The following is a 14,488-nucleotide window of genomic DNA, read 5'->3' as shown; positions in this document are numbered from 1 at the left end:
ACAATACAATTTAAATCAAGGTTGGTGATTGCATATGATTGTCCACCCTTTTTGAAGCAGAATTCAAAATTCATAAATAAAATTAATTTCAAGTCTATAATATTGTTATACTGAGCGATGATTTGTCTCTTTGTATGAGCTATATAATATTTATCGTCAACAGATATTTTTGTTGTAATGTGCTAATAAATTCTCATATCTGTAATCATCTCTGGAAAGTTCAGGTTATTTTAGGATGATTCAAAAAAACTTATCAAAAGTTTCAAGTTAAATTTAATATTTTTTTTTCAATTTATGATAAATAATAATTAAAAATAATCTAATGAATGTAATTTCATCATTATATTATAGTATTTACTATACTACATACAATATTTTTATTTCAGATTTATTTTTTAACTTATAAAGTTTATGTAAAATGTAAATTTATATAGCATTATTAGTTTAAAATTCAGACTTAATTTTTCATATTACAAATGAACCTTTAGTGTTTCATGCTATAAGAAATGCTTTAAAATGCATTAGATCAATATTTTTTTTTAACAGTTGAGAATTTTGGAAAAAGTGGCCCTTATTAAAAATGTTACTACTAGTCACTGGACGGTAATAATTTACTTAATTTCACACTACATTTAAGAGATCTAATTAAAAAACTTGATTTTTATGTCTAATTTTATAAAGTAATAATAACTTGCTCACATACATAAAATGTTGAAAAAGACTCAAATTTTTTGATGAGATGGTAATCTTTTATGTTAATATAATTTTTTTTCTTTCGTTTATATCAAAAAAATAACTCTCATAGCATCAATAAACTTCATTTACATAACTACATTAATATACTTTATTTTTAGTCTGTACATATTGCGCTCCAAAATTTATTTACTATTCTATACTTACTTATATTTTGTAAAAATTTAATAAGCAGTGGTGCCAGAAAATATTGATACTAAGATTAATTAATATGAAATAAAAGGTTATTAATAAATTTATATAAAAAGCAAATCACTATTGAGGATCAAGGGAAAGACTTATCAAAAACTAGATCATTTGTCAGATAGTTTGTCATTAATTTTTCACTAAGAACTACTTTTCTCATAACAGATAAAAATTTACTTTTAAAATCAATAGGTTGTAACTAATTTTTGGAAGAATATTTAACAAACAAAAAGTCCCTTTTCTGATAACTAGTTGGATATAAATTGAAATAATGCTGTGACTAAATGCAAAAATTTAATAAAAATTTGTTTTATTAAAGAAACTTAAGCATACGAATTATTTAATATAACAGATGAACATAATTAAATGGTGTGTGTGCAAGTATTTACAAAATCTACCACTTTAAAACTTTTAAGTACCAGTATTATTGATACTATCATTACGGTTTTCCCACTTTTCTAATAGAGACATAAACTCCAACTCCAATTGTTTTAACTCTTCTTTTTTCTCTTCAACTTTTAATCTTGTCAGGCTTTCATTCTAAAAAGTAAAGAAAAAAGAGATAGTGCAAGATTAGAAAAAAAAAAGTCAGAATATTTCTGAATGAAAAGGCGATCAGTTTCCACATTCTACACCTAGGAGATGTATTTTCATCTAGAAAAATGTAACATAACTTTTTACTACAAATAGTATATTCAGCAGTCTTTTTTTTATCACTCATTATTAACATGGTGAGTGTAATGTCATTCATTGATGACTAAGTGTTGAAATATGATAAAAAATTTCATTCTCATCTATTACAAATCAAACTTTTATTAATTTCAATCTGTTTGTAGTATGCTTTGCATTACTATAAAACAGTGTTTCCCAAAGTGTGGTACGTGTACCCCCAGGGGTACGGGAGCAGTTTAGCGGAGGTACACATTCTAATGCGAAATATCTTGAAACAAACGAAAATTTTATTTAAAAACAAAGCTAGCCATGAAAATTTACAATTACGTATTTTTCTATTGGCTATTTTTTGCAGAGTTAACAGTTAATAATTAGGGGTATCAACAGCCAGTTGTAATTTTTAACTTTTGGACAATTTTTTTACAGTAAAAAATACATTCATTTTGTTTTAGTGGTACACAGCGGTACGAAAAATTTAGAAAGGGTACACAAAAGTAATAAGTTTGGGAAACACTGCTATAAAACAATAAATGTATTTCTAAGCAATGTAGGAATGGTGATTTCCTTTAAAAAAAAAAGAGATTTTTATCACAATTTAGAGCTTGTGAACAAGAATTCTAACCTAAATTCGACTGGCCCCCTTAGGGAGCACCTGAGGTTTACTGAAGTAGGTTATAATTTGAATGTACTGATTGCAATAGAATAATGTATAATTGTGATGATTAGAAGTGTCAGTACAGATATTGCAATGAAATTTTGGTTTCATATAATTTTCTAGTGATATACAGAATATGTGTTACTGATGATAAAAAGTTTTCTACATTTTACTTTAAGATATATATGGAAAGAAGCTCATTATAAACTGCTAAAAATAAAAATCTGAATATTGTTCGTTGGAGGCCAGGAAACTCAAAAAAATTTTATACGGACATTCAGTCCGTTATTGAAGATAGCTTCCGTGATAGATCGGATTCCCTGTATTTTATGTTTCATGATATTGTAAGTTAAAATTATGTTTAGAAAAATAGTTTCTAATTTGGTTGTACATTAATATGCATTCAAGGTTCTCTATTAGGCTGCAGTTTCTGCACTCTTATAGTTTTTGATACATTTTATGTTGGTGCAATGTTAAGCCCTATTGATTTGTAAGGAATTTGTAAATAAAAGAGTTGTATATTTTCTTATTTCTGGAAATTAGTAAATACATTGCTCTGGTATCTGGGCTGCTATATCTAGTCTGCCAGTCTTTTCTCATTTGTTTTAAGAGAATTTGTCTAATTGTTTTCTTGGTTGTTTTTCCTGTAAGCTAGTTTCCTGTAGTCCAGTTAAACTAGTCTGTCAGTCTTCTCATTACCCTTATCTAACTCATCCATCCAATCTCTTCTCATCCATTCAATTCAGATGGATGTTTGGGGTTATGACAATTTTTATGGTGGTGGTTAGAAATTCTACATCATTAGTCTTTCATAAAACTGACATGGAGTCGAAATTTTTTAATATTCTGTTAGATGTTGTGACCTTTAATCTAGTATATAGACTGGAGAATGACCCGGAGCTTTACTTTGAAGACTAGTCTGAATAGTTTTGTTTTGATGATCGACCGGTTTTAATTTACAACAAATGTGCATCCTGTTTGTACATTAATTAATTTAGAGCCGTCACTGAATATTTCAATTACATTGTTTAGGTGATTACAGCTAAATCTGATTCTTAACTATATATATATATTATGATCTCTGTGGGGCAGTAGATAGGTGATTTCGGATGAGGTTGAAATTCATTGTTTGTTTCTTCATGAAAAAGTATATGTCATATTTTTCCTTCAATTTTAAGTTGGAGATCTGAAGAAAGAATTCTTGCTTACTTTGTAGGGCATTGTTCTAGGTAGTTCTGTAGATTTTTGTAATGGCTAAAAATGGGAATTTTTCTATTTTTTTTTTAAAATTATACTTAAAGTTTGAACAATATAAACAATAAAGCGAAAAGAATATGAAAAATAACATCTTGCTGCATATTTAACATAGAGTCATGAAAACATTTAGGAGATTTTGAAATACCAAATTGCAGAAAATTCAAAACACATTATTTGACATATTAAATAGATTTCATGCAAGTTATAATCTTTTCTTATGTATCAATTTAACACAGAATTTGTTAACATTTACTGAAACATGCTTTTAATTTTCTTTGACTTTTAGTTCAATTTAACATGAATTGAAATGCATTAAACTATTCATAATTGCATTATCAGAATACTTAAATTGAAACAGGAGTTTCATCATAATTGTTAATTCAATAAAAAAAAGGATTATGACATTTTATTAATATTTATTTTTATCCAAAAAAAAAAACATAGATTTTCTGCAAATGACATGCTTTTGAAAGAAACAGATCTGAACTTGAAATGATTTACTGAAAAAAATGTAAAAAGGAGGAAGAAAAAAAAAATACTCACAGGAGGAAGATTTATGTAACTTTTCAGTTTATCTTTTGAAACTTTTAGTTTTTCTTCTAAAACTTTAATAACCTAAAATATAAACATTTATTTTAAAAATGGCATTAGAGAAGCAGTTATTCTTTTCCCAGTGTAGAAAATCAAATATTACAATATGCTTGGTTTAATTCAATAGCCAGATTTATTTTACAGTCTTCCAAAGAAAAATTTTGCATACATATTTTTGCTCATAAATATCTTAAAATGAGCTTCTAACTACTCAATTTTTAACCTATCTATTGATGCAAAATGTGTTCGATTTTATTTAGCTACAAAAGATCATGATTGATAATAAGATAACAGTTCAAAAAAGCTGTCACACATGAATTTGTGTTGAAATTTAAAATTTTTTTTAAGAAGCACTTATTTTATGAGCAATGCTAAATGAATATGAATACCCTGTCTTTTATGGCACATAATTGTCAGATAAAAGTCTAGTATTTCAGTTCAGAAATTTCCTATTAGCTTTTTCTTTAATATTTGCATCAAACCAATTGGATTTGACGAAAGATACAAATTCTGAAGCAATCAACATGCCATCCTGCAATTTCAAAAGCCAGGTATTGTCACTTTAAACTAACCTTTTCTTATCAAATAAAACCTAAGCAAATCATCAAGCATAGTTCCAAAAAGGCAAAAATCCACCAAACCAAAAGAATCAAATTGGCGGATTTCAGCCCACTGGTGGAAGAATCGCGTGTATGTAAAACAGGAATTGGCGAAAGTTTCGAAATTAAATTGAGGAAAGATTGTGAAAATTTCTTCAGATTATAGGTTTCTGATAAGCGAAAGTCAGCGAACCAATAGTCTTGAGAAACACGAAACTACGCAATATTCCCAGAAAAATCATATGCTCTGCTTCTGATTTTTAGACCCGGAAGGATAATACTAAAAACCCAGAATTCCATCACCCCTGTCTGAAATAACTACTACAATAATGATCTCAAAAATAATTGTAAAGAAATTAACCTTTACTTACCTCTAAAGATTCAACTAAATTGCTGTGTTGTAATGATTCCTCAAAGCTGACCACTTTCAATCTTTCCTAAAAGAATTAAAGATTTATAAAAAATTATGTTTGAAAAAGTTAAAGTTTCCAAATGTCAATATTTTGATAAATGAGAAATTAACAATTTATTATTAATTTTGATAAATATTAAATTTCTTCTGAACTGTCACCATATGTTAAAAGTAATAAATACAGTTCAGAACCTCTTATCCGGAAATCGGAACGAAATTCAATAAATTTTCCCGCCATTTAAAAAAAAAAAAAAAATTTCCACAAAAGATTTCAGAATTCTTTTTTAAAAGATGTTTGCCATCATTTTAGAAATAATCATTAGTTCCCTACACTGTCAAAAGAAGTAAGAGTTTTATTAAATTATTCTAAATATATATTTTTTTGGTTGAGTTTGACAATAAAAAAAAAAAGGCTTTTTGTAGCGATTCAGAAAACCGGAAAAATCAGTAACCGGAATAACGTTGGTCCCAATCGTTCCAGATAATCGGTTCTCTACTGTATATAGTGAACAATTATGCTGAGCTTAAAAACTGGGGTGAGGGAGTATAAAAATTTCAAAGTACATTTTGTGATAAGTACAATTTTAAGTACATTTTGGTAACTCCAAACAATTAAAAAGAAGTAGTTTTTTTTAAAGTAATTATAAATTATGGTTTAAAAAAAAACTTCTTTAGATTAAAACTTATATACATATTTTTTACTTCACTAAATGTAATTGCTCATATTATTACCAATTTCGACTTAAATGATTATGCACATGTATGAAAACTTTACATGTAGCTTCAAAAATGTGGCTAGTCTTTGTTATTTTATTTCTCCAATGTTGGCAGATATGTATTTAAATTTTGATATTTATAATGCTAACTAAAACAAACATAATGAAATACCTTAAATAATTTAATATCCCTTTCATACTCTGCAGATTTGGTGTTGAAGAATTTTGTTCTTCCAGTCATCTTCTCTTTATTAGATTCTTGAGTGTCAACTACTTCTGTCAAAGCATTTAATTGACTGAAATACAATACAATTAGCACAAAAAGACGATTTATACACAACTATTTTTTCGAAATTCTATGGTAAAGGATAACATGCTTATTTACACAATATTAAACAAATTATACCTTTTAAGAATATCATTAGAATTTCTTATTTTTAAGCTTTTTTGACTATACGAAGACATCAAGGCACAGTTAATCATTTTCTGTTCTTCATTTTTAAAATTCTCATTTTTCATTTCACAAATCGCCAGTAGGAAACTGAAAAAATCATTATATATATAGACAGGGTGCATAGCCATATTTTCCAACAACAAATAAGCACCTTTTAAGCACTCAAAAAATATTTTTAAGCACTATATACATTAACAAAATGCAACATAATTTTCAAAGACTTTACATGATCATGATAAAATAACCAGTTTCTGATAAAGAATTCTTTTCTTGATTATATTAATCATCATAAAAAGATGAAGAGGTTTTTCGGTATGATATCAGCCGGTGGAAAATGAAGCCTGAAATTGAGAATATCTTGCAAAATGCAGCAGAGTTGCACGCGAGAGGGCAAGAATCTTACCGAACCCAGTAGATGCACATGTGTACTCCCGAGTATTTCATCAAACATGCAAAATGATTGGCGCTTTCATACGCTTTGGACCGACGGTACGCTAAAATAGATTGTGGTTAAATGAATTGTGAAAAGGTCGAATAGAACAATGTGAAAAGCACTCTTTAGCATAATATGTGGTGAAAATTGACATGGAACAGAAAAAATTTAATTTTCGAGAAGGGAAAATTGAGCACTTTTTAAAAATGCCCAATGAAAAAAGCACCTCTAAGGGCTTTTAAAAGACGAAAATTGAAAAAAAGCACTTTTTAAAATTGCTACGCACCATGTATAGAGACTAAAACTTAGGCAAAGCTAAGATAAAGCTAAAATTAGGTAAAACAAAACATTTAATGTTTCAAGAAGATTAGGTGATTCAATTTTATTAGATTTAATCATTTTTATATTAGTCAATTTTATTAGATTCAATTTTATTAAATTTTTTAAGAAAATCTTTATAAATTCTTCAAAGAATTCTTACTTCGAAAGAAGAAAAAAAGATTTCTTCAAAGATTCTTTCTTAATTAGAAAATGAGGCAAAGACTGCGGAACTTTAAGTCAACAAGGAAAAAACTAAAATGTACAAAAAATGAAATTTTTTATCAAATATTTTCATGCAAAATCCTTGATTACCTGGACTAACAGTTAAGTATTTTATTTTATATCCGTCATTGACCCAATTTTGGGTTTATGACTACTAATGTTCAACTCCGTAGCCTTGTAATTTTTGAACCAATCCAGAAGACAAGGAAATTCCTGGATCAGTACCCCCAGAGGTATTGCTTTGTTATGGGAACATGGAGAATTTTGCAACTCAACAGATTTAGCGTGCATCAGTCACCATTTACTACATGGGAAGTCATTGGTCAGCGGGGATCAAACCCATGAACTCTTGGACATGGGCCCAGTGCCCTGCTAACAGTTAAGTGTTCAAAATATCAGTTATGAGCAAAAACTGCAATTAGTAGGGAGAAATTCCGCTAACTATGATGCATTTTCATTGATTAAGGTAATCAGCATAATAAAAAAAATCTGTCGACCAGATGCAGATCATATTGCAGCAACTAGCTTTTTCTTTACCCTTTTAACTATTATACTTCAATTATTGTAGATAAAAACCGTTTGGTTTTGGGGGGAATTAAAAGAGGCATAAGGACCTATTGCTGATTATATTTTACCACAATACGTAAGGAAACAGTAGGCTAAATCTTCAAAAAGTCGCGACTTTTAAAAAAAAAATTTTTGTTTTCAAATGCTCAAAAAAGTCAAAGGAAGTTCGCAAACAGTAATTTTTTAGACACAAGTGGCAACCCTACATCAAAGTCTAAAAAATAAATATAAGATTTATTTTAATTTTTTTAATGTAATTCTATAAAATTATTAGACATAAATGCATTGAAAGAACTTTTATTTTTTTTAAAAAAAAAAGATGATAAAAAAAACTACCAAATTTAATTACAACAAATGCAAAATATAACTCTCTTTTGCATGTGATTTAAAAATTCAGTTCGTGACAAGTTTGCAGGATTTTTCCTAACTTTAAAAAAAGGAGGCAATTCAATTCTGTGCAACTTGGATTTTCACTTTCTTCATCATAATATCTAAATAAAGAGCGCCTTCTGTCTACTTTGTTTGATTCCTTATACACCCAGCATTTGCCCACGAATGCCATATATACATATATATTAAATGTAAATAAGAATTTTCATTTGGATTGGTAAGTTACTTTGTTAAGTCAAGTTCCTCTATATTCATTTTTGCAGCCAATCCTGCTACGCAGTCAATTTGTTTCCATGTATCCTCACTAAGAGATGCATCTTCACTATTAAGAAGAGCTTTTAGTTTCCCAACTATTAGAAATAAATAAATAATTAAATAAATATAAATAATAATAGTGACTTCTCTACTATTTATCTCACAGTGACAGACTAGATAAGATGAAATATATTGAGCGGCTTTGAGGAGAACTCCTCCAGACGAAAAGTTTGGGGCTGTCTGCTGCTATGGTAACAATTGAGAGCACATTTCTAATGGAGGTGCAATAGAGAAATGAAAGTGTTAACTCATGCTGACCTATGCAAAGATCAAGACAAAAATATTCACCCCACACCGCTATTTGAAGTGACTTTTCCTCGTAACCTTGGCACACCCCCCCCCCCACTATGTGCACCTGGTGTTTGGAAAAGTTCTCCTGAAAGCCGTACTATAGCAAGAACATAATGATACAGCTTGCAATCATTGAAGTTGTTAAAAAGAAAAAAACAACAGCTCTAGCAGAAAACATCATCATCAGTAGCAGAATAATCATAAAAATTTAACAGAATTAATTTAATATGTTAAATATAATAATGTTTGAACTAAGTAAATGTATTTTCGAATTTGTTCAAACATCATAAAATGTTCTCAAGTAGATTAGAAATTCTCTGTATTCTGGAAAGAATGAAATTAAATTACAAGTCCTGACTATGTTTATAAGTTTGTTACATAAACTATTTGAATACTCTTGTATAATCTTTGTACTAACACTCATGTACAATCTTTGTACATGATGATTATTTTTTAGGGCCTTAGCCCCCTCACATTTTATAAATGAAGGCACACATCCCTTTCTAAGACTAATATTTTTAACTCACAATATTTGTGTAATTAAATTTAGAATTAAAAAACAACAAAAATTTTTTGTGTCTGAATTCTAAAAAATAATGTCTATTTCGAGTGAGCTTTAATGTGTCCTTCGTGAAAACTGTTACCAAATAATCCCTTACTCATCCCCCTCGCAGAGGAAGTACACGTCCCTATTGCTGACAGATGGGGTAAATTCCTGGTTTTAAATGTCACAGCGAACAGAATAAAAAACAAGCAACAGTAAAACAGAATAAAAAAAATATACCGTTAAAGGAGAGATAAATAATTAACAGGTAAACAATTTCTTTTAGATAAATAATTTACTGATAAACAAAAACAATTCGTAGAAGTTAAAATTGCAAGTTCACAATATTTTGTGAAGCTCAGATAATTTGGACCCAGTTGTTGTATATATACCCTAGCAACAATTATACCTTGGTCTAAGTTGGGCTCAAAATTGGCTCAATGAACATGTTCCGAGGGACCAATATTGGGATGCCTAGATTTTAACATTGGTCCTATGCAGTGTCAATATTGGCCTATATAGGGTCAATATTGGGCTTATATTGGCTGAATAATGATTACAAAATATCGGGTGAATCTGAAAATTCTATATAAGGCTGATATTGGCTGTAAAGTGGCAGTAAAATATTGGGTCAATCGAACATTCTATACGTGGCCATGGGTGCAAGTTGGAAAAAAGGCCAAGACTGAAAATTTTTTGACTGAAATACCTAACATACACAATACCCCCTCGACATATGCAAACTATCTAAGAAAGCTTGACCATAATACATCAAGTTTAAGTACTGTACAAAAAATATTTATTCATCTGTCTTTTGATAAAATAACAACAGGACATAAGAAAGTAGACCAATAACGTAGACCTAAAAAATATTTATAAGGACAGAAATTTTTTTTTCTGATTTCCGTCTTCGAGTCAGTCTTGTTTCCGTCTTACTTCCGTCCGCGGACATTTTCGAAAGACGGAAATCCGTCCTGGGGATGGAAGACTTGCACCCATGTACGTGGCCCATATTGGAAAAATATCAGCCATTAGAATCCTTATTCAGCCAAGATTCGTGAATATTGGTCCATTGAAGGTCTATGCTATTTTGCTGCTAGGGTATACATATATACATACAGGGAAGGAGAGAGCCCCCCACTCTTGAGATACTTAGCGGTCACTGCACAGAACACAATAATTGGATGACACATTTCAAAACTAAATTATAATCAAAGATAGAACAAATATTATTTATAAAGGTTGAAAAAAAAATACTGTTTGTGTTGAAGGAATGAATACGAGCTCTCTTCAACTTAATTTCCTCTCTCACATTTTTTTCTGATTCTTCATTTTGTGATTTAAGTGATAAAAGATATTCTAAGTTATGAGCATCAGGTTGCAGACTTGAACACACTTCATCCCCATGTAACTGTATCAGCCAATTTTCGAGCTTAAAGAGATATGAAAAATTAATTAATAAAATATACATTAACTAATATTAACTATCACATTAACTAAAAGATGTAACCAATTACAATGCAAAACATAATAAACTATGCCATAAATACTCGTCTTCTAATTAAGCATCCTCATAGAATAGCATAAAAGATTTACATTTTCAGTTCTGTATGAATAAGAATGAAATTTGAAACGATTTTTTCAAGTAATGCTGAGTTGCATAGACTAAAATGTAGACCTACTAAAACTATTATAACATAATTAAATAACAATTAAGAAATTGATTCTAAAAATTGAACTAAATATTGATAGTAACTTAATGAAACCATTGAAGGATTTAAAAATTATTTACTCAATTAAACATATTTTCTGTAAATTAGGGGTGATATTAAAAAAAAATTAGTTTTTGCTTAAACATTATAAATTTTCATTAATTAAAATTTATATTACTCGATAAAATGTATAAATTTTCTGAACTTTCATTCTGTAAGCTTCTTTTTGGTTAGAATTTATATCCATCCCCCAATATTTATGTATATATATATCAGGGGTCTGTCTAGGTTTTTCTGAGAGGTACCTATTTAATGAAAATTTAGACATAATTTGTAAAAAATTAAAAATTATATTAAAAAATCAACACAAAAATATGGATTTAACGTTTCTTACGATACAAAAATAAAATTTTAGGAAAAAGTATTTTGTGAAACTACCGTTTTTCCTAAAATTGAATTTGTGAAGCTACCGTTTTTCCTAAAGTTGAATTTGTGAAGGCACCGCTAAACGGTAGTAAATTCGGCCTGGACAGACCCCTGTATATAATAAACTAATTATTAATAGTAAATTAATTATTGTGAAAAATGGAAAAAAATTAAAAAAATGTATAAAATTTTTTAGTTATAAATAAATTCTAATAATTAAAAGTAACTAATTTTCTGTAAATATATGAAAATGTATACTGATAAAAATATTTAGTGCTTAGAACACTGTTTTTAAAAAAATTATTTGCTGCTAACATAACTAAATTTACATGCGGCCCTTCGTTAATCTACCTGCTGTGTAAGTGGTCCTTCACTCCATAAGGTTGTGCACCCCTATATGTAAATTATAATTAATTTACTTAAAAGGGAATGAATTATAGTGATGGCTTACATATAAGTAGGTACTATAAGCATGGGTTATTATGTACCTACATATAACATGATTATTATCTACATATAAGCAAGACTGCAGAAAAGTCTAAAAGCCTAATATTTCCGCAAAATGAAGTTTTTTTTTTAAATCAAAATTTCTCTAAAATTTAAATTTTTAAGTTTTGATTTTTTATAGAACAATAACTCTTTTTTTGAAAATTAAAGTTTATATAAGGAAGAAATTCATTTGATTTTCCATACTTCTTGAATAAATGAGCCAATGAGTTAAAAATAGTAGAATGTATTGAAATAATTTATTAAATTAAATTTGAAATCCCTTTCATGAACTTAAGGAGTTTTAACTAATAAATACACAAATTTATATAATTTGTTTTCATAACAAGGAAATATTTAGCAAAGTGACACATTTCTTAAGATTAAAAAATTCTGTAATAATTTTTTCAAACTGCAAATTTCTTCATGGCTGCCTGTTCAATCAAACAAATTCTGCTTCTTTATGAGTAATTACAATAAATATTGAGAATCAAAATAAAATTTTATCAATTGAGATTCGACTATTATGGTGATATTGTAAAAAAATATTCCTAAATTATTGCTCAAAGGAATTAAATCATAAGATTTATAATAATTAACATATTACTTGTAAAATAAACTGAACAGTTATAATATAGAAAATAACATTGATCTTAAAGTATTAAGATTATCATGTTTATAGAAAAACCAATTAATAGTTTCAATAATTTTGGTTAGATATTTTTATTAATGGTCTATAATAAAAATCATAATTGTAGTATACAATGAAAGTATTGTGCATGATTTATTATCGAATAAAATTTCCTTAGTGATAAAAAAGAAACTTGCCATGTCAACATGACATGACAGATTTTTGACATGTCATGTCAAAAACCTGTTTTTAACATAAAAAAACCAAACTCTGAAAAAATTGTTTCTGCATTTTTGTCCAACCTCTGTAATATATTGCATATAATTAACAAGCAAAATTACTTTACACTTAATTTTTCTTATTCTGGTATATAACACATTTTGTATCTTTCATGTACAGTTGAATATTTCTTAATTCCAAGTAATCGTTAATTTTTTTGAGATTAACACACAAAACTGTCTTTATAGATTACATAAACAATTTTTAAAAAAAAGCAAACTTTTGAGAATAAAAGACAGCAATGATTGAAAGGCAACAACGATGGTTGGTAAACGAAGCTTCCTAGTATATTAATTTTAATAGCATAAAAAGATAATTAAATTTTAATAGGATTATTTTAATGATATTAAAAAACATTTGACAGTAGTCTTAACTGTTTTTAAATAATAATTAAAACTAAAAAAAAAAATAATATTGTGCACAAACTAAACTAAAATAACTGCTACCTACAAATATAATCTGAAAAAAAAAAAACTAAATTTTGTTTAATTGAAAAATTGTTTAATTGTAAATTTTTAAAAAAAATCGATATTTTTCATTTAGCTGACTTAAGTGATAAAGTCTCCAATGAAAGTTAATGTAAATTCAACTGTTTTTAATTTTTTGGTTGTGTTTTATTAAAAAATATACTAAATAAATTTTAAAAAAAAACAATTTACTTGCACTGATGAAATAGAAAAGTACCAAAAAATCTTTAACTAGTTTTAAAGATAGCCTACACAAAAAAGTGATAATTATAAAATAATTTGGTTTAGTTATACATAAACTGTGGAACATTCTTGATTTCTTAAAGCATTTTGTCTAATACATAAGTTGTTCGGGGCTTAAAAAACTTTTAAAGAAAGTCCAAAGTTTAGGAAAATTATTGGAGTGGGGGCTAACCTATGAGCAGTCTGAAGATAGCCTTTCTGTGAAATTTTTCAGCTGAATACATGTTAATGTACTCTGAAACAGATGAGAGATAATAGGTTATTATGATATGTGAAAGTTGATCAGAGTTCATGCAATTACAGTAAATTAGCACAAAGTATATCTGCTAACTCCTAAAATAAAGAAAGCTTGTGTATAAACCGAGCACAAACTATAACTCATTTCATGATGATTCTAAATTAAAATAAGTAATTAAAATATAATACAATGCTTATTTTAGGGTCAATTATATTTTATAATAATTATCAAAAGATACTATACTGTTTGAATTACAAATAGAAGGCGTGTAAGATACATAAAATTATACTGGTTATTAAAGACAAGTTAGAAATTGCTAGTTAATTGTAAAATATAAGCAAACAAAATCATACATAATTTAACACACGTTTGTGAGTATTAAATTCAAACTTAGACATTGCTTTTCATCGGACTTATATACACCCACTACGAAAGAATACTAAAACAATTAATTAAATAAAGTTTTTATTTGGTTTTGATAAATTTAAATTTGAATTCAATTTATCAACGCTTCCTGTTGTTTATTCTTGCCAACATCAAGAACCGAACGAAAGGCTTTAGTTCTTTTGTTTCCATAGATTTTATTACGGAATGGCAATGTCAAACAAGCGGAAGGATACACCGGAAA

At 27.9% G+C, this 14,488-nt stretch overlaps 1 protein-coding gene across 2 annotated transcripts; it reads right to left on the bottom strand.

Moving 5' to 3' along the window:
- Positions 1-1,232: 1,232 nt before the first annotated feature.
- On the bottom strand, positions 1,233-14,462 carry LOC107455326 (HAUS augmin-like complex subunit 1). Of its 2 annotated transcripts, none has more exons than XM_016072845.5 (8): positions 14,214-14,462; positions 10,636-10,810; positions 8,455-8,578; positions 6,248-6,382; positions 6,014-6,137; positions 5,085-5,150; positions 4,067-4,138; positions 1,233-1,479 (listed from the first exon to the last, which is right to left on the bottom strand). In XM_016072845.5, the coding sequence occupies exons 1-8, from the start codon at positions 14,256-14,258 to the stop codon at positions 1,351-1,353; spliced, it is 870 nt and encodes a 289-aa protein (XP_015928331.3). In that variant the 5' UTR covers positions 14,259-14,462; the 3' UTR covers positions 1,233-1,350. The 2 variants fall into 2 exon arrangements, with proteins under 2 accessions (XP_015928331.3, XP_015928332.3); XM_016072846.4 differs by lacking the exon at positions 14,214-14,462 and adding an exon at positions 14,104-14,154.
- Positions 14,463-14,488: the final 26 nt, after the last annotated feature.

The sequence above is a fragment of the Parasteatoda tepidariorum genome, chromosome 4 (assembly GCF_982258835.1).
Source record: "Parasteatoda tepidariorum strain Cologne lab strain chromosome 4, Ptep-v5.0, whole genome shotgun sequence".
Classification (NCBI taxonomy): domain Eukaryota; kingdom Metazoa; phylum Arthropoda; class Arachnida; order Araneae; family Theridiidae; genus Parasteatoda; species Parasteatoda tepidariorum.
This window is presented reverse-complemented; position numbering and strand designations above follow the sequence as displayed.

Excerpts from the sequence above, each read along its gene's own strand:
- LOC107455326 (XM_016072845.5), bottom strand. The coding sequence starts at position 14,258 with ATGTCTAAGTTTGAATTTAATACTCACAAACGTGTGTTAAATTAT. Across the intron at positions 6,138-6,247 it reads TCTAATGATATTCTTAAAAG|TCAATTAAATGCTTTGACAG; the intron begins GTATAATTTGTT and ends ATTGTATTTCAG. Across the intron at positions 4,139-5,084 it reads ATTTAGTTGAATCTTTAGAG|GTTATTAAAGTTTTAGAAGA; the intron begins GTAAGTAAAGGT and ends TTTATATTTTAG.